Here is a 20,330-nt window from a genome sequence, read left to right as displayed (position 1 = left end):
GGAACTGAGGGAAGTCGGGGGGAGGGAGGAAAAATGGGAGGGGGAAACAAGGATGATATGTTTTTGGATAATATGTCTTGTTATAATTTTGAATTAAAAAATATATATATAAAAAAGAGGGGGGAAAGAGAGTGGAAATTAAGCAGCCGGATTGAAGGGTATGTGTGGAACTTGACAGGATCTCTGGCTTGGCAGCATTTCGGCAAGAGAGGGTGGAAAAATAAAAATGGAGCTCCCTTCTCCGACTGGATGGAAGGCTTATACAAGCTCGCAACATTATGAACAAATTGCATATAATCGCATCTATAAAAGCATGCAACTGTTGGGGGATGCAACAGGAATAATGCTTCTGCAAACACTTGAACTCTTTGGCAGGTTTCAAATTAACTCTTGCAATGATACATAGATTTTAGATACAGGGGAGGATTGCCAATTAAAAAGGTAAAGGTTTTTATATATGTTGGAAGCTGCCCAGAGTGGCTGGAGCAAGCCAGTCAGATGGGTAGGGTAAAGGTTAAGGGACCCCTGACCATTAGGTCCAGTCGTGGCTGACTCTGGGGTTGCAGCGCTCATCTCGCTTTACTGGCCGAGGGAGCCGGCGTACAGCTTCCGGGTCATGTGGCCAGCAGGACTAAGCCGCTTCTGGCGAACCAGAGCAGCGCACGGAAACGCCGTTTCCCTTCCCGCCGGAGCGGTACCTATTTATCTACTTGCACTTTGACGTGCTTTCGAACTGCTAGGTTGGCAGGAGCTGGGACCGAGCAATGGGAGCTCACCCCCTCACTGCGGGGATTCGAACCGCCGACCTTCTGATCAACAAGTCCTAGGCTCTGTGGTTTAACCCACAGCGCCACCCGCGTCCCGTATTGCAAATTAGATGGACTTATAATATACAGTTGGAAATTAGATGGATTTATAATATGCAGTTGGAAAAGTTACCTAAAGAACCCACAGAGGGAAGTCTTGAGATTCGGAAGGACCTTGTGTGACTTTTATTACTTGTGATGCTGAGAATCAAGGAATTTGTAAAATCTAATAAATACTATTTAGAGAGAGAGAGAGAGAGAGAGAGAAAGAGAGAGAGAGAGAGAGGTGGTTCTGTACCTTGTTTAAAGCATGCACAGGAATGTCAGGGGCGTCGATATCCTTCAGGTCCCTCTCAGCATCGTACTTGAGATCGTTTGAGGCGCTGAACCTGACAAATGAGAGCGGGGAGCGTAAAGATCTGGGAGGAGCTGCAGATGAGCGCAGAAGCGGTACTAAGGTAAAAAGCCCCATCGATTTCGTCTCTGGCCCTGCTCACTGCTGGAATGCGGCCCCCGAGAGGCTGCCCAGAAGAAAGCACAGCCCTTCCCCCCTTTTTATCCGCACAACAACCCTGCGAAGCAGGCTAGGCTGAGAGACAGGGATGATCCTGCCTCCTCCAGGTCACCCAGCGAGCTTCATGGCCGAGTGGGCGATTTGAACCCTGGTCTCTCCCGGGGGGTAGCTGGCACTCTGAACACTTCAATACACTGACAATTTCCCCTCTGTAATATACATTTGTGTGCCTTGTTTTCACAGAGAGAGAGCCTCTATGGTGTAATAGTGTTTCCAAGCACAATTCAAAGTGTTGGGGCTGACCTTTAAAGCCCTAAACAGCCCAGTAGACCTGAAGGAGCGTCTCCACCCCCATCGTTCAGCCCGGACACTGAGGTCCAGCTCCGAGGGCCTTCTGGCGGTTCCCTCCCTGCGAGAAGTGAGGTTACAGGGAAGCAGGCAGAGGGCCTTCTTGGTGGTGGCACCCGCCCTATGGAACGCCCTCCCAGTAGATGTCAAGGCAATAAACAACTATTTTACTTTTAAAAAGACAACTGAAGGCAGCCCTGTTTAGGGAAGTTTTTTAATGTGTTATTGTGTTTTTAATATTCAGTTGGAAGCCACCCAGAGTGGCTGGGGAAACCTAGCCTGATGGGAGGGGTACAAATAATAAATAAAACAGGTTGAATGCACACTCACCACAGAGACTTTTTCCTCCCCTTCAGGTAGTTTTCGAAGATGATCCCTGCGACCGTCCGGCCTTTCCCGACGCCGGCGCCGTCCCCGATGAGGAAGCCGGCTCTCTGCCCGTTGGGGAGCAGGACTTCGTGTTGCTGCAAGTCCGGGAAAGGGAAAGCAGGTTGGGGGGGGCAGGTTAGGAGCGGAGGGGTGGCAGCATTCTGCAGGGGTGGGGGCACGACCTTCCAGAAGTTGTGGAGCCAGAGGCAGTCACTGGTTTCCCTGTCCCTGATTGAGGGAGCACCATTTCTCGCTCTCAGGAGAGAATGCCTCTCCTCTCCTAAATTCCTCTAATTTCCGTATTTTTTGCTCTATAAGACGCACTTTTCCCTCCTAAAAAGGGGAAATGTGTGTGCGTCTTATGGAGCGAATGCAGGCTGCACAGCTATCCCAGAAGCCAGAACAGCGAGAGGGATTGCTGCTTTCACTGTGCCGCGATCCCTCTTGCTGTTCTGGCTTCTGAGATTCAGAATAATTTTTTTCTTGTTTTCCTCCTCCAAAAACTAGGTGCGTCTTGTGGTCTGGTGCATCTTATAGAGCGAAAAATACAGATATATCTGAGGGGATAGAAGTTCCCCCGTCTCTGATCAAAGGAGAGGCACCCCTTGCTCCCAGGAGAGAATGCCTCTAATTATATCTGGGTGGGATACAAGTTCCTGATCCTCCTGATCAAAGGAAAGGCTTTTCTCGCTCTCAGGAGAGAATGCCTCTTCTAAACAGAGGAATTATTCCTACACAAAGCACAGAATACTGCTACTGTTCATTTATTTATATTTGTCAGCTGCTTCCTCTTGCAGAGTGGCCCATAGCGCCCGTCATTAAAAACCAGTTAAGGGCGCCCGTTTTTTGTTTTTTTTAAATGCGGCAGCTAGACTGGGGACTGGGAGTGGCTGCCGGGACCACATAACACCGGTCCTGAGAGATCTGCATTGGCTCCCAGTACGTGTCCGAGCACAATTCAAAGTGTTGGTGCTGACCTTGAAAGCCTTAAATGGCCCAGTATACCTGAAGGAGCGTCTCCACCTCCATCGTCCAGCCCGGACACTGAGGTCCAGCTCCGAGGGCCTTCTGGTGGTTCCCTCATTGCGAGAAGCTAAGTTACAGGGAACCAGGCAGAGGGCCTTCTCGGTGGTGGCGCCCACCCTGTGGAACACCCTCCCTGTTTAGGGAAGTTTTTAATATTTAATGCTGTACTGTTTTTAACACTAGATTGGGCGCCGCCCAGAGTGGCTGGGGAAACTCAGCCAGATGGGCGGGGTATAAATAATAAATTATTGTTATTATAAAATCTAAACAGGCTAAAGCAGTGTTGGTCAGCACAGACAATCGTGAATGCAGCTTCCTATGTCGCTATTACAAACCTAACTGGAACTTCAAAAAGCTCTGGCATGGCTTCCTGCAAACCTGGCAGGCGTTAAGTAACCGCCTCCCACATACCTGGGAGGCCTAAATAATCGCTTCCCGCATACCTGGCAGGCGTAGGTAATCGCTTCCAGCTGTAGTGCAGAGAGTAATCCGTTGTCAGCGGTTGAGGCGGGGAGGGAGAGGGTGTAAGTGACGTCCGGAGGGGGGACGCTGGAGAGGGTGCTCGTCTCCACCACTCGGTCGGGGTGCTGCTTCCCCAGCTTGGCTGGAAAGGTGAAAGGGGGGGGGGACTGTCAGCTGTTTTGACGTTTGTCACCCCTGCTGCCTGCTCCCCGCAGTGGGAATTAATCGCGGCCTTCCCCAACTTGCATAAGGGAGGGTGATTAATAATAATAATAATAATACAGTGGTACCTCGGGTTAAGTACTTAATTCGTTCCAGAGATCCATTCTTAACCTGAAACTGTTCTTAACCTGAAGCACCACTTTAGCTAATGGGGCCTCCTGTTGCCGCCGCGCCGCCGGAGCAGGATTTCTGCTCTCATCCTGAAGCAAAGTTCTTAACCCGAGGTACCATTTCTGGGTTAGCGGAGTCTGTAACTTGAAGCGTCTGCAACCTGAAGCGTATGTAACCCGAGGTACCACTGTAATACCAAGGTAAAATGAGGTAAAGGACCCCTGGCAGTTAAGCCCAGTCGCGAACAACTCTGGGGTTGTGGCGCTCATCTCGCTTTACTGGCCAAGGGAGCCGGCGTACAGCTTCCAGGTCATGTGGCCAGCATGACTAAGCCGCTTCTGGCGAACCAGAGCAGTGCATGGAAACACCGTTTACCTTCCCGCCGGAGAGGTACCTATTTATCTACTTGCACTTTGACGTGCTTTCAAACTGCTAGGTTGGCAGGAGCCGGGACTGAGCAACGGGAGCTCACCCAGTGGTGGGGATCTGAACTGCCGACCTGATCGGCAAGCCCAAGGCTCAGTGGTTTAGACCACAGCGCCACCCGCGCCCCGGGAACCAAGGTACCACTGTAATTAATAATAATAATAATAAACATGCTAGCTGTGCCACAACTCTGATATTACATGAGCTGCTTCCGGGAGCCTGTTTGGCTGGGATAAAGAAACCAAACCCTTTTAAAATACAATTTATCAAGGCAAGGGCCCGGCGCCCCTCTTACATTTGGAAGGGACATAGTCAGCATACGTCTCCGCGTGGCCCAGCTCCTCCGCTTCGTCGTCGTCCCCTTCTTCCTCCTCCTCTACCTGAGTTTGGGACTGGAACAGAAAGGGGGGGGGGGAATGGGAGAGTCACAAACATGTTCGGCAGGCACCTTCCAAGGAATGCAAGCCAGGAGGAGCATTAAGAGGAGCCCATCTAACCCTGGCATCCTGCTCTCATGGCGATGGAAAACCCCGGTGAGCAGGATTCGAACCCAAGAATGACTCTCCCCCCTCCTGCAGTTTCCAGCAACTGGGATTCGAAAGCATCGCTGCCTGCGACTGTGCCTCCATTGCGGCTAGCGGTCACCGATTAACCTAGCGGTGCTTAGCTGAGTTTTTCTTAGTTGCCATTTTGTTCATCTTGTTAATACTGTTTCGCAGATGATAAATGCCGTATTGATCTGTCGATCTTGTAACATGGGGTTTTGCTGTACAGTGGTACCTCGGGTTATGTACTTAATTCGTTCCGGAGGTCCGTTCTTAACCTGAAACTGTTCTTAACCTGAAGCACCACTTTAGCTAATGGGGCCTCCTGCTGCTGCCGCACCGCCAGAGCACAATTTCTGTTCTCATCCTGAAGCAAAGTTCTTAACCTGAAGCACTATTTCTGGGTTAGCAGAGTCTGTAACCTGAAGCATATGTAACCTGAAGCATATGTAACTCGAGGTACTACTGTAATGTATTGCTCAGTTCCTGTTTCATTCGCAGTGTTTTATATATTGTAATTGTTTTATCGGCGACGTGAATTATATTATGTGATTCATTCTGTATTTCATAGAATCCTAGAACTGTACAGAGTTGGAAGGGACCGCGAGGGCCATCTAGTCCAACCCCCTGCAATGCAGAAATATTTTGCCCAATGCTGGGCTCGAACTCACAACCCCGAGATCCAGAGTCTCACACTCTACCGACTGAGCCATTCTGTTTCATTATGTTATCCTTACTCATTGTGAGCCGCTTTTGAGATTCCTTTGAATGAAAAGCAGCCTAGAAGCACGACAAACCAAATCAATCAATGGTTGTTAAACGACAACTCTGAAATCAGAGACAAGCACCAGAGATTGCTTCTTTTATTTTCCTCCCCTCCTCCTCTGAACCCAACTCCTTTTTCCATTTGTGCCGTGTCTTGTACGCAGACGGTTTTGCTGTTGATCTCCGCAGAGTGAAAATACTTTTAAAGCTCAGTAAAACCTCGCACTGTTTTTCTCAGCACATGCAAATAACGAAAGGCACCCATGCAAACTTCCAAGCAAGCCGGGTATAAGAGTGCCTATTAACCTCTCCCATTTTCGAGCCCATCATCAAAGTAATTTGGGGAATGGCCTGTTTCACCTGGGGTTGTTAGTATACATAAAAGGTAAAGGTAAAGGGACCCCTGACCATGAGGTCCAGTCGTGGCCGACTCTGGGGTTGCGGCGCTCATCTCGCTTTACTGGCCGAGGGAGCCGGCGTACAGCTTCCGGGTCATGTGGCCAGCAGGATTAAGCCGCTTCTGGCGAACCAGAGCAGCGCACGGAAACACTGTTTACCTTCCCGCCGGAGTGCTACCTATTTATCTACTTGCACTTTGATGTGCTTTCGAACTGCTAGGTTGGCAGGAGCAGGGACCGAGCAACGGGAGCTCACCCCGTCGCAGGGATTCGAACCGCCGACCTTCTGATCGGCAAGTCCTAGGCTCTGTGGTTTAACCCACAGCGCCACCCGCATCCAGTTAGTATACATGCTCTGCTCTAAATTATTTTGTTTGATACGCTGGAATCAGCATGTGGGTCACTTACACCGCAATCATGTGCCTGTCTTCTGGGAAGTAAGCCCCAACGTTAAACTGGGCTTACTCCCAGGTAGGTGTGCAGGATTGCCGCCTTCGTGGCGAACAATATGAATGTTTAGTGTTCTGCATAACACTTTGTGGTTCCCACATTTAAAGGAAGCTTTTAAAACGGTCATCAGCCAGCCAGCCTCTTCAAGCTTCACTGCCTCTATTCTGGATAGTATTTCATAAATGTCTGTAACGTCTCCTTACTGGACAGAGGCTTTTGGAGGGTTTTTCTTTACTGCTTTATGCATCTTTTGTGTGTATAAAACAATGGTCATGAATGAGATATGACTGCCTGTTATTCGCCTCTGGAAACAATCTTCATTTTGGTATGTTGGTTGTGTATTTCTTTAGATCAACGCAGCGGTTCTCAACCTGTGAGTCCCCAGATGTTGTTGGACTACAACTCCCATCATCCCTAGCTAGCAAGGCCAGAGCTCAGGGATGATGGGAGTTGTAGTCCAACAACATCTGCGGACCCACAGGTTGAGAACTGCTGGATTAACGCAAAGTTAAACGGATTCCTGCTCAAGGAAGTATTACCAAAGTTCACAGGACTGGGATTAATAAAAGCAGAGTAATGGGAATGGTACAAATATATGGCTGTGAGCCAGTGAGGCAAGCCTGATGTGCTCAGCTGTGTGTAGGTACTGTTCTAAAATGTGGCATCAGAACAGGCTGAGGAGTCTATTATGGCATTCATCGGTTCTGGAAAAAATAGTGGCTTGAAATGAGTCTCCAAGACCCTGCAGAAAACTGCCCCTCACCTGAACGGTGGAAAGAAGAGAGGTATCTTGAGGAGCGGCTGCGAGGTGACTGTCAATGCCCTGTAGCCCTTCTAAGCCTTCCAAATCTGGAGGCAATCGCTGAGGAGGAAAGGGGAAAGACAGGAGAAGAATAAAAATACAAGGCTTGGGAAACTGTTTTCACTGCTATTACGAGGGTGTCCCCGGACCTTAAATTGAGGCTCATGCAACAAAAAATAATATTTAGAATACACTGGACCCCATTACGTTGGTTTTAAAAAAGGCTATCTAAGGTCCCTGACTGTTGGAGATGCAATAGCGCTTCTCTTTTTCGTTGTCCTATATTGAAAGATTTTTGCTGTTGTTGTGGGAGATAAATGCTATAAATGATCTCTTCCGCTGACCTGCTTAAGGAAGCTGGAGGGGCCGGCCAAATGGAGATGCCAGTCAACATTCGTCCGTCTCAGGGGACAACAGAGGAGTGTGCTGAGGGTCTTCTGGCGGTTCCCTCGCTGCGAGAAGCCAAGTTACAGGGAACCAGGCAGAGGGCCTTCTCGGTAGTGGCACCTGCCCTGTGGAACGCCCTCCCACCAGATGTCAAAGAGAACAACTACCAGACTTTTAGAAGACATCTGAAGGCAGCCCTGTTTAGGTAGGCTTTTAATGTTTGATGTAGTACCGTATTTTAATATTTTTTTGGGAAGCCGCCCAGAGTGGCTGGGGAAGCCCAGCCAGATGGGCGGGGTATAAATAATATATTATTATTATTATTATTATTATTATTATTATTATTATTATTATTATTATTATTATTAATAATACAACTCCCATCATTTCTGGGCCAAGTAGTAATTGCGTCTTAAAGAGAGAGATTGTACACCTATCTGGTTTCCAGTCCGCGACGATGTGACCGACCTAACTGTGCTCCTTCACCCTTGGCTTTGGGTAATCAATGTCAACCGGGGAATTTTCATCTCCCAAGCCCTCCCTAGACACACAAACACACCCATAGCAACTACAGAGATTCCAGACCGAAGTGCCTTTTCCTTAGACTTTGCAGAAGCCAAATGGCTATAAAACGGCTTTGAGACAAGAGAGGTTTGCGAGGCATTCTTGAAGCAGAAGTGAAATATGGGAAGATCAGGCAGGCACAAACACACTGCAATTATTTCCCTTTTTAAAAAAGGGTGGCTTTCTTTCTTTCTCTCTCTCTCTTTTTTAAAAGCCTCTTCCATTACTGGAAGCCTGAGTCACAATTACCAACAGGAAGCTGGAGAGAAAAGCGGGGGAAGTTTTGTGCATTTCAAAGCCCAGCGGTGTCAAGCCCGCAGGTAGTTGCGGGTTTTGTTCCTATCAGCCGAGGCTGGTTAATTGGCCCACCCATCGGTGCCGCTCGTATGGGCAAGTCTGAAAGCGCCCGGTTTCACCAGACGGGGCAATGGTGGAAAGGAAGTTAAGAGCACTGCTGCCAATTATTGCAGGAGGTTGTGTGAAGTTTACGGGAAGGCGTTGCGACAGAGCGAAGGGTGGGAAGGCCAGGGACAGACCTCTATTTGGTTCTGCTGCGGGGTGATGTCCCATATCGTCGGCACGCGGCTGAGGCTGTCGGCGGGGAGGAATTCCTGAGCGTCGGCGATGTCCGAGAGGGAGTCGGCCGGGGAGGAGAAGAGGGAGTTGCTGGAGAGATCGGTGGGGAACGTAGAATCCTGGAGAGAGAGAGAGAGAGAGGATCGTGAAATACAGCTGTGCCACCCGGGCACCCACCAGAACAGTGAATCACAGACTACTCGTGGTGTTCGGAGGGATTGCCAGAGCTCATCTAGACCAACCCCCAGCAATGCATGAACCACAACTCAAGACCCCTTGAGAGCCACCCAACCTCTGCTTAAAAACCTCCCGAGTAGGACCGCTGCTTTGTTAATAGTGTTTTCGGAGATTGTTTTTTACTTATCATCTGCTAATTATTCCAGGATTAAAAGGTAAAGGGACCCCTGACCATTAGGTCCAGTCGTGGCCGACTCTGGGGTTGCGGCGCTCATCTCGCTTTACTGGTCGAGGGAGCCGGCGTACAGCTTCCAGGTCATGTGGCCAGCAGGACTAAGCCGCTTCTGGCGAACCAGAGTGGCGCACGGAACTGCTGGAGTGGTACCTATTTATCTACTTGCACTTTGACGTGCTTTCGAACTGCTAGGTTGGCAGGAGCAGGGACCAAGGAATGGGAGCTCACCCTGTCGTCGCAGGGATTCGAACCACCGACCTTCTGATCGGCAAGTCCTAGGCTCTGTTGTTTAACCGCAACTCAAGGCTCCTTGACAGCCACCCAACCTCTGCTTAAAAACCTCCCGAGTAGGACCGCTGCTTTCTTAATAGTGTTTTCAGAGATTGTTTTTTACTTATCATCTGCTAATTATTCCAGGTTTCCCCCACTCTAAATGTTGTGAACCACCTGAGATCTACAGATGGAGAGCGGTAAATAAATTTAATAAATAACAACAACAGCAAGATCCGGCCGATAGAATTAGATGGGAGCGTCGGAGGCTCTGTATTTTCAAAAGAAGGGATGTCACGAGAAGGATCGGGGCCTACTGTTTGCCCAGGTCAGAAGCTGCCTTCGGCTTGCAATTAAAAGAGGCACGGGTTTAAGAAGAAAACTAAACAGCAACTAAGAAAGAAAGAAGCGCCGCCAGTTAAACGCCGGATGTTCTGGTTGTTCCTCGCCGCGTGCCAGCTTCCTGTGGGGCAGAGGACCTGGTTGGCATGTAGAAGGAGCCAGGGTCCGTCCCCGGTGGCATCTGCAGGTCTACAAATCCCCCAAGTGTGCTTTTTTTGAATTGCGACCGAACAGGTTGGCAACCGAACAATTCCCTGCCTTAAAACTTGGAGGAGAAGAAGAAGCGTTTGGATTTGATATCCTGCTTTATCACTACCCGAAGGAGTCTCAAAGCGGCTCACATTCTCCTTTCCCTTCCTCCCCCACAACAAACACTCTGTGAGGTGAGTGGTGCTGAGAGACTTCAGAGAAGTGTGACTGGCCCAAGGTCACCCAGCAGCTGCATGTGGAGGAGCGGGGAAGCGAACCCGGTTCCCCAGATTACGAGTCCACGGCTCTTAACCACTACACCACACTGGAGAGCCACTGCAAACCAGCATAGGCTAGATGGATCCAACGATTCGACTCTGTATAAGGGCCACCTCCTGTGTAAATCAGAACTTCAGTTTTGATAGAGGACTTTGTCATTTCCTTTTCCTCTTTTTCTTTCTTTTCTTTATTCTCTTCCTTTCCTCCTCTTTCTTTCTGTTTCCCTTTCTTAGATCAGTGTGGTTTTTACTGTATCTCACGTGGAAAACTTTCAATAAAAGTTGATTGTAAAAAATAAAAAAAAAGTTTCGTTATGAATCTTGCGCTGTCGCTTCTAAAGGGGAACACGGCGGCTCAGGTTCAATCCAGAGGTTTTGTTTTAAAAGACTATCAATCTTTTAAATGAAAAATTAAGAAAGGGGGGGGGACCTTTCCAGGCAAGGCTGGAGAGCTACTGCCAGTTCGGTCTGACTCAGTATAAGGTAACTTTCCTGTGTTCACTTACGGGTTTGTGAATAACCTTTACACCAGGCATAGGCAACCTCGGCCCTCCAGATGTTTTGGGACTGCAGCTCCCATCATCCCTGACCACTGGTCCTGTTAGCTAGGGATGATGGGAGTTGTAGTCCCAAAATATCTGGAGGGCCGAATTTGCCTATGCCTGCTTTATACAGTGGTACATCGGAAGTCAAACAGAATCCGTTCCGGAAGGCTGTTCGACTTCCAAAACATTCGGAAACCAAAGCACAGATTCTGATTCGCTGCAGGAAGCTCAAGGCAGTACACGCTCAAGGCAGCTCGTCTCTGCCCTCCCCCAACCTGCCATTTTAGGGTCTCCCTAAATAGTTGCCCAGGGACGCGGGTGGCGCTGTGGGTTAAACCAAAGAGCCTAGGACTTGTCGATCAGAAGGTCGGTGGTTCGAATCCCCGCGATGGGGTGAGCTCCCGTTGCTCGGTCCCTGCTCCTGCCAACCTAGCAGTTCGAAAGCACAAAGTGCAAGTAGATAAATAGGTACCGCTCCGGCGGGAAGGTAAACAGCGTTTCCGTGCTCAGGTTTGCCAGAAGCGGCTCAGTCCTGCTGGCCACATGACCCGAAAGCTGTACGCCGGCTCCCTCGGCCAGTAAAGCGAGATGAGCGCCGCAACCCCAGAGTCGGCCACAACTGGACCTAATGGTGAGGGGTCCCCTTTAACTTTTTTAATTTACGGAGAGAGGGGGGAATTCACGACCCTGAAGTCTGGTGTGTGTTTGTACAGACAGAGAGAGACGTAATTTCATTTGCATGCCACCTTTCCAGAGTTTCAAACCATGCTCAAGGCAGCTTACAACATGAAAAAGCGCACAGCAGCAACGTGGCCAAATCAGCTGTAAATAACAAAGGAAGTACTGAATAGCACGCAACCAAGCTGAACGATTTCCACATCAATCACAAGACCTGAAGTGAAGATGCAAAAAGCCAGCAGCGACAAGCCTCCCAAAATACACACACACACACACACACACACACACACAGAGAGAGAGAGAGAGAGAGAAAAGGAGCAACTTTCCGAATTGCACATGCACACCCCTCACTTTCAAAATACTAATCCAGAGACCTTCACACACCACAACAGAGAACTTCTTTGACGGAAGGTGCTTGCGAATGAACCTGCCAGACTCCAGCCTGCAAAGCGCAGGATCCACCACTGAAGCACAGCCATATCCTGCTTCTTTCTGGGACTTGGGAAGGCCCCCCGAAGGCCATCTAGTCCAACCCCCTTTAATGCAGGAAATCTCAACATGAGGTCCCCCGTCCAATCAGGAACCATCCCGGACCCTGCTGAGCTTTCCGAAATGTGCCATTGGTTTTACTGCCGCAGGAATTCCTCGCGTTGCCGTATTCCCAAAAGTGATAAATGGATCAAAGTTGTTAAGCTTTTTTTGGGAGGGGGGATATCTCTTCCATCCACCCCAATTATTTTTTCAATTGCCCTGCCCAGGTGCTATTTCCTGCCCGATTCCCAGACGAGGGCCTTCTCGGTAGTGGCACCCACCCTGTGGAATGCCCTCCCATCAGATGTCAAGGAAATAAACAACTACCTGACTTTTAGAAGACACCTGAAGGCAGCCCGGTTTAGGAAGTTATTAATGTTTGATATTTTATCACTTTTTTATTCTGTTGGGAGCTGCCCAGAGTGGCCGGGGAGACCCAGCCAGATGGGTGGGGTAAAAATTTATGATGATGATCATGTTGATGATGATGATGATGATTATCACTACTACTACTATTACTACTACTACAGTATTTAGAAAAACAAAACAAAATGAATTCCTATGCCCCACAAATAACCCAGAAATGCATTTTAAATAAAAGCATACATTCTACTCATGTAAAAACACCAGGCAGGCCCCACAAATAACCCAGAGATGCCTTTTAAATAAAAGGACACATTCTACTCATGTAAAAACATGCTGATTCCTGGACCCTCCGGGGGTCGGATTGAGAAGGCGATTGGGCCGGATCCGGGACCCGGGCCTTAGTTTGCCTACCCATGGCTTAAAGGGCCATGTGGCCAGCAGGACAAAACCGCTTCTGGCACAACGGGACACCGTGATGGAAACCAGAGCGCACGGAAACGCTGTTTACCTTCCCGCCGCAGCAGTACCTATTTATCTACTCGCGCTGGTGTGCTTTCGAACTGCTAGGCTGGCAGGAGCTGGGACGGAGCAATGGGAGCTCACTCCATCACGGGGATTCGAACCGCTTACCTTCTGATCGGCAAGCCCAAGAGGTTCAGTGGTTCAGACCACAGCGCCACCTTGTAAGGTGGGACAGAACCCTTGCTGCCTTTAGTGGAAACTTAGAGGTTTTGGCAGGTTGAGATGCTTGATAATGGGTTTCCCCATAAGACCGACAAGTTAGTTTGCCTATCTGAACTCGGGAATTGCCTTCGTAGAGAAGCAAAGCTGGCTCCTTCCTTGCTAGCCCTTCTTGTTCTATTCCAACAAGACTACTACTTTTTTCCTTCTTCAGGAAAGAAGGTGTTTTTATTATCTGCATTTTAATGTAGTTGGGTTTATTTAAATTGTTTTAATTCTAGTTAAGAGCTTAATTTGCTCTTTTTAACCATTGCCTTCCATCCGTTTTTAGCTTCGGGCATTTTGCCTGCGTCGTTTTAATCTGTGCAGCCTGGCCAGAGTCCTGAAAGGCAGTGTAAAAATATAAATTGCTTGGCGTGTTATCGCAAGCTTCCGGATCACCACCCTCCTAGTTGTGTTGTGCTAGATATCTCTCTCTCTCTCTCTCTCTCTCTCTCTCTCTCTCTCTTTCTTTCTCTCTCTCTCTCTCTCTCTCTCTCTCTCTCACACACACACACACACACACACACACAACAACAACACACACACACACACACACACACACACACACACACACACACAACACAAACGGGCCGTTGTTGTCTGGGCAAGTCCCCAGGAACAGGAGGTTAAAAAACAAGGGGACTTTGCCCAGGTACAAAGGAATCAGAAGGCATCATTTCGTAAGATAAAAAAACCACCCCAGGAATGTGGAAAATCAGAAGAGGAACAATAAAAATAAAGAAACACTCATTCCCGAACACACCCATTTTACCGGGTATTCCTGTCCAACTGGCCTGGCTCTGGGATGTCGGATCTACCCTGCTTACCCTCGAGTAGCCTCACTGGGTGCTTGTAGGAATGTTTCAGGAGCAGCCTAACAGGTGGGAGATGCAACACAGGAAGCTGGCAAGCTATCGTGGGCGTCCAGCCGTCGCCCAGAAGCAAAGCAACGTTCTAGCCCCCGTGGGCCATAAAAGAGCCGATCTGAACCGCAAGTCGCTTTACACCGAGTCAGACCGCTGGATCTGTCCTGCTCACCAGCGTTCTCCAACCTGAAGGGTCTCCAGAAGCGGGCGGAATACGAAGCCCATCATCCTCGGCGAAGCTGGCTGTGGGTGATGGGTGTTGTAGTCTTGCCCACACCTGCCCCCCCCCGGTTAAAGACCGTGGTCTTCCTCTGCTCCGCCTGGAGATGACGGACATTCAGACTCGGGGAAACAGGGGCTATTCCCTTCTGCTACAGCCACTCTAGGCTTAGGTGGACCAAACTACGGCGAGAATGATCTGCAGGGAGTTGGGCCGGGGTGTGGAGAAGCAATTATTATTCTTTTTATTTATTTAATTTGTATACCACCCTATACCCAAAGGTCCCAGGGCGGTTCACATAAAATATAAAACACATAAAATCAAAACAAAACCAGAAACCCAATTTAAAAAAAAACCCCTAAAGGAGCCAGCATGTTTAGACAGGGTGTAGGACGTAGATGAGGCTTCCTCAACCTCGGCCCTCCAGATGTTTTTGGCCTACAACTCCCATGATCCCTAGCTAGCAGGACCAGTGGTCGGGGATGATGGGAATTGTAGTCTCAAAACATCTGGAGGGTCGAGGAAGCCTGACGTAGATCAAGGCAGGCAAGGTCACCCCGCGAGATTCCTGACGGAGTGGAGGTTCGAACCCTGATTCCCCAGGTCATTGTCTAACACTCTAACCACTACACCCCACTGGCTTCCTAGAGCACTTCTGCTATGGGGCAGCTCTATGAATTATGTAGGCAAATAAATAGGGGGAAAGCAAAAATGTCCCCAACCAAAGAAGGACGGCAACTTAAGCTGATGGAATGAGTGCAGCTTGCAGACTTAGCACACACAATAAGAGAACAAGAAGAACATACGTTTAGAGAAGGTTGGGAAATGTTTATTGAATGTATGGCGGGGGAATTGTGCACACTTGAAAACGTTGGCAGCATTAAGATAAATTCAGCAGTGTAAATTAAGTTTTGACGGATGCAATAATGGAATACTGAATGGTTTAGTTTATGTAAAATATGCAGGGATTTGTGGTATGCAAAATGAACCATGGAAAGAGAAGAAGGGAAGTCACTGATATTTTAAGGATGTTTAAATAAGTATTCTAAATTGTAAAACAGAAAATGTAATAAAAATGAGAGGGAGAGGCGTCTAGACATTCCATGGTGGCGACTGTATCTGAGGTTTAAAATGCCATTGAGTGATTAACATATATATCTGAGTTTCTGAAGACTGGGAATCCAGCTACCAACGTCCTTGACCACTAAGCCTGCTGGCCGCTGGACGTCCAAACAACACCTGCAACCTAACCCTGCAGTACGTTCAGAAGAAGATTCAGGTGGCGGGATCGGGCAGCAGTTGTTGTTAAAAACCTTCCCTGTGTGCTTTCCACACAAGGGGATAATGCCCTGATATTCTGCACCTTGAGCAATGGAGAGACTGCGGGGAAAAGCGGAGGCTGCGGAAGAGGAGAGGCTTTGCTGCAGTGGACCAAAGTTTGAGATGACCGTTGAAGAAGAGTTTGGATTTGATACCACGCTTCATCCCTGCTGCTTGCCTTCTATCACTGTGCCATTGAGAGCGTGCTCACGTATGGCTTATGTGTGTGGTACGGAAGCTGTACTGCCCAGGACAGGATGGGGTTGTGCAGGGTTGTTAAGGCAGAAGAGAGCATTGTTGGCTGCCCACTCTCCACCTTAGAGCAGATTTATGCCACAAGGTGCCATAGGAAGGCACTGGACATAGTAAAAGATCCATCGCATCCTGGTCACTGTCTCTTCGAGCTCTTGCCATTGGGACGGAGATACAGGACGATGAAGACAAGAACGAGTCGTCTTAAGAACAGCTTCTTCTCCAGAGCGATCTCGGCCCTGAATGGGAAGCCCGGACTTTGAAAGTCATCTAATCTCCCTTGCTGTATTATACTGTATTGTTTAATTAGTGTTTTTATGGAGCAGTCAAGTAATTTCGTTGTCCCCGAAGGGGGCAATGACAATAAAGATATTCTTCTTATTCTTATTCTTATTCAGACACTACCCGAAGGAGTCTCAAAGCGGCTAACATTCTCCTTTCCCTTCCTGCCCCACAACAAACCCTCTGTGAGGTGAGTGGGGCTGAGAGACTTCAGAGAAGTGTGACTAGCCCAAGGTCACCCAGCAGCTGCATGTGGAGGAGCTGGGAAGCGAACCTGGTTCCCCAGATTACGAGTCTACCGCTCTTAACCACTACACCACGCTGGCTCTCCAGTGTGAGATGGGGAAAAGACGAACAGGCAGGGATTGAGCGGAGTTTTCAGCCCAACGCATTCTCCTGCCACATCTCCACCAAAAGCAAACCGAAGAAGGGCCTGCTAGATTAGGGCAATGCCCCCCCCCCGCAAGCGGTACATGTGAAAAGGATCTAGGGGTCTTGGTGGACCGCAAGCTTAACATGAGCCAACAGTGTGATGATGCAGCAGCAAAAAAAACACTATTCTAGGCTGCGTCAACAGAAGTCTAGTGTCCAGATCAAAGGAAGTCATTGTCCTGCTCTATTCCGCCTTGGTCAGACCACACCTGGAATACTGCGTCCAATTCTGGGCGTCACAATTTATGAAGGATGTTGACAAGCTGGAAGATGGGCAGAGGAGGGCGACTGAGATGATCAAGGGTCTGGAAACCAAGCCAGAAGAGGAATATTTGAAGGAGCTGGGTATGTTTAGCTTGGAAAAGAGGAGACTGAGAGGAGATATGAGAGGCATCTTCAAATATCTGAAGGGCTGTCACATGGAAGAGGGAGCCAACTTGTTTTCTCCTGCTCTGGAGGGTTGGGCTCTAAGCAATGGCTTCAAGTTACAAGGAAGGAGATTCCGGCCATACCTCCAGAAAAAAATTCTGACAGTAAGAGTTGTTCGGCAGTGGAACAGACTCCCACGAGAGGTGATGGACTCTCCTTCCTCGGAGGTTTCTAAGCAGAGGTTGGGTGGCCATCTGTCAGGGATGCTTTAGTTGAGATCCCCGCATTGCAGGGGGTTGGACTGAATGAGCCCTGGATGTCCCTTCCAACTCTACAGTTCTATGATTGGAGAACAAGAGCAACTCTCAGCTCTCGCCTCCTGCAGTTTCTAGCAACTGGGGATTCGGAAGATAGGCAGAGAGCACAAATGTGAGGGTTAGCAGCTATTGACAGCCTCCCCCTCCCTCCATGAATTTGCCTTTTAAAGCCTTTCAAGTTGGAAGCATCCTTTGCAAGCGAGATCCTCGAGATCCACGGTTTAGATATCCCCTGCACGAATGAGGACTTTATTGCAGGAATTGTGGAATTACTTTATGCAGAGCATTGATCGACTACGGCCATGCCACATTGTGGAGATGAGAGGCAGGCTTATTACGTATACAGCGGTACCTCGGGTTAAGAACTTAATTTGCTCCGGAGGTCCATTCTTAACCTGAAACTGTTCTTAACCTGAAGCACCACTTTAGTACATTTAGTACACTGTACGTACATTTCCTCCTGTTCCTGCCCGTGTCCACATTCAAAATACAGCATTCCATAACTGCGCTACGTTGTGGGGAAAAGACCAGGAACTTCACACACAACCAGCCTAGAAAAAGCCGAAATAGGGGAATGCTAAAAGCAGAAGCTGCCGTGCTGGGATGTGTGGGGCTACGGCAGCCTCTGGGTCACACTGAACACCTCATTTGCTGCCTGAGAAGACTGGCGTATTTTCCAAACCTGAATCTCTGGCACCCCACTAAGAAGCGAGTCTAATTTGCATTTTAAGCCCTAGTTTGTCCCAATTAGTTTTTTGTTCACTTCTAGTCAAGCTGTGCTGGGCAGCTAACAGGACAAGGAAAAAAGTTTGGTAATAACTAAGAGAAACAGACTTCTTTGCTTGATTTCGTCGAGAGTTGCATCTCACTGGCGGGAATACTCTCAGCCTCACCGCAAACCTTCCTGCGTCCTCCTAAGGGACGCAAACCACTTCACCCTTGCAACTGCCCTCTGAGTCAGGTGAAGAGGAAGCAATGACCGCAGGATTCGAACCCACCAGAAGAGGCTGCTGGATCAGGCCAATGGCCCAACCTGGACTCCTGACCACTGGCCGCTATCCTAGTCCAGCACTTTCAAAGTGCGAAAGGCATTATTAGGCTGGATCCGGTCTTTGCCATGTGTGGAGCAGGCGCAATGAAATCAATAGGACTTCCGTTAGTTCCCGAGTAACCTAAGCCCCATTAGTTACAAAAGGTCTACTCTAAGCACACCAGGGTCTGGATCCAAGCTCTTAGCAGCCTCTCTCCAACCTGGGTCGCCAGATGCTGTCGGACTACAACTCCCATCACCCCGACTGGTCCTTGTAGCTGTGAGGGATGGGAGTTGTAGTCCAGCCGGGGACCTGAGTTTGAGAAAGGCTGTGTTAGGTTTTAACAGGGCTCTCTACATTTCGTATCTTGCTTGCAGGACCCAGGAACCCCGGATCAAAACACGTACAACCAGCAAGGCTACCAATCTCACAAGGCTAATAATAACAGGCTGGGGGGAATCCTCACAAACGGCGCTTCCCAGAAACGGGAGGAATAGCAGGAAGCAAACTTAATTGAGAAATAAATTACAGCAAGGAGGCAGGAGGCAATGTTTGGAGACCGGTTTAAAACACACACACACACACACACACACCCTCCAGATAAAAGACAGGTTGCAGACTCTTGGAAGATGACTGAACAGCCAAATCAAGAGGTTTTTCTTTTCCAGGTCCCCTTAACTTTGTATTAATCCTGCCCCTGTTTCCCAGCTGTATCCGTTGCCAAGATCCCTGAAAGTTAAGGCTCTAAAGTCTTGCGAGTCGAGAGAAATCAAGTGGTTGGGGGGGGGGTGCATTGTAATTGTGAAAGTCGGGCTCTTGGCGGCTGGATGTCGGAAGGCAGGGGAATACCTGCGGAGCGAAAAACATCTGAGGCTGGCAGCTGCTCCCCTCTCCGCTCTCGGGGCTGAAAAACTTTTTCTCAAAGCACAGGGTCTTTGGAGATCCGGTTGTCAAAGCTGCGCAGACCTACCCCTGTGCACTTTTGCACGCTATAGAAACCCCCCCTTCCTGACCGTCTCTCCAAACCTCACCCTGACAAATGGTTTCTTCTCTGTAAAATATCCCGTTCTTGCTTCCTCGAATGCTGCCGTGGCACAGAACAAACACATAGACACACACAGAGAGAGAGAGAGAGCCCTCCACCAATCTTTCCATAAAAAGTTTCGTGGACTTTGCAACCATCTGATCAATTGCCGCTGTTTGGCTGATTCCCTCCTGCCCGCCCCCCCCCCACAAGCAAAGCACCCTGGAGGGGGTGGGAAACACCTGAAATTTAAGACAACACAAAGTTCAAAGCGCCCGCGGCTCTGAAATGCCAAGAATGCAAAGCGGGGCTCCCAATGCAAACAGAAAAAGGTGTGTATGTTTGTAAAAACGTCAACGCAATTTTTTTAAAAATAATGTTTTTCAGAAAGTTACCTTGAAGAGCGACGCAAACTTGAGCCAGAACTGCATCTGGGACATATTAAGCCGGCATGGAAGGCGGGGCGAGGCGAGCTGGTCCCTGGCAAAGTGGAGAAACGGACTTTCTCGGCACCCAAGGGCGACGAGTCTTGCCTCATGACAGCGGGCTTGTCAGGAGAGGAGCATTGGAAGGTCGGGTTTTTTTGTTTTTAAATTGTCTAAAGAATTGGCACGGAATTGCAGAAAGGGAGGGCGCCAAGAAGAAGAAGAGGAGGAGGAGGAGGAGGAGGAAGAAGAGGCTTGTCTGAGGAAGGCAGCCTGGCAGAAAAAGCCGGTCTCTTCCCTCCACCCCAGCCCCCCCCCCACTGCGATCGGATTGGTTTAGTCACGAAGAGGAGGGTGCACTCTTCCTCTAAGTCCAGCCCGGCTGACTTTCAGGAAATGAAGCCTGCCTGGTAAGTCAGTGAAATTACTGGCAATGACAGCAGAATTACTGTATGTCGTGTAATTTAAACCACAGAGCCACTGTAAACAAAAGGATACAGAAAGGGGGTTTGGGTTCGGGGGCCCAAAAGCGAAGCTGGCTTCTCTTCCCAGCGCTCCAAACCCAAGCCGGCTCAGGCCCGTGTTAAGTTTTAAGGTTTTAAAAGTTGTGTTTCCCCCTCCCCGCCAACAACCACCCCCACCCCCTGGGAAAAGAGCAAACCAAATAAAGGCTAAATTTAGAAGGCG

The 20,330-nt window shown here is 49.0% G+C and overlaps 1 protein-coding gene across 3 annotated transcripts in view; it reads right to left on the bottom strand.

Annotated features, from left to right (window-relative positions):
* SBNO2 (strawberry notch homolog 2) overlaps positions 1 to 20,330 on the bottom strand; it is a 93,141-nt gene that overhangs the window by 30,084 nt on the left and 42,727 nt on the right. For 2 of the 3 annotated variants that reach the window (XM_081177601.1, XM_081177600.1), the window contains 6 exons: positions 8,732 to 8,890; positions 7,206 to 7,304; positions 4,580 to 4,676; positions 3,507 to 3,667; positions 1,999 to 2,132; positions 1,105 to 1,195 (listed from right to left, as the gene is read on the bottom strand). In XM_081177601.1, coding sequence (XP_081033727.1) covers positions 1,105 to 1,195; positions 1,999 to 2,132; positions 3,507 to 3,667; positions 4,580 to 4,676; positions 7,206 to 7,304; positions 8,732 to 8,890 — 741 coding nt within the window. Of the gene's footprint in view, positions 1 to 1,104; positions 1,196 to 1,998; positions 2,133 to 3,506; positions 3,668 to 4,579; positions 4,677 to 7,205; positions 7,305 to 8,731; positions 8,891 to 19,613; positions 19,922 to 20,330 lie in introns of those variants that run through there. The other variant, XM_081177602.1, reaches the window with a different exon arrangement.

The sequence above is a fragment of the Podarcis bocagei genome, assembly GCF_964188305.1.
Source record: "Podarcis bocagei genome assembly, chromosome: 18".
In the NCBI taxonomy this organism is placed as follows: Eukaryota; Metazoa; Chordata; class Lepidosauria; order Squamata; family Lacertidae; genus Podarcis; species Podarcis bocagei.
The sequence above is the reverse complement of the archived record's forward strand: the minus strand, read 5'-3'. Positions and strand labels throughout refer to the sequence as shown.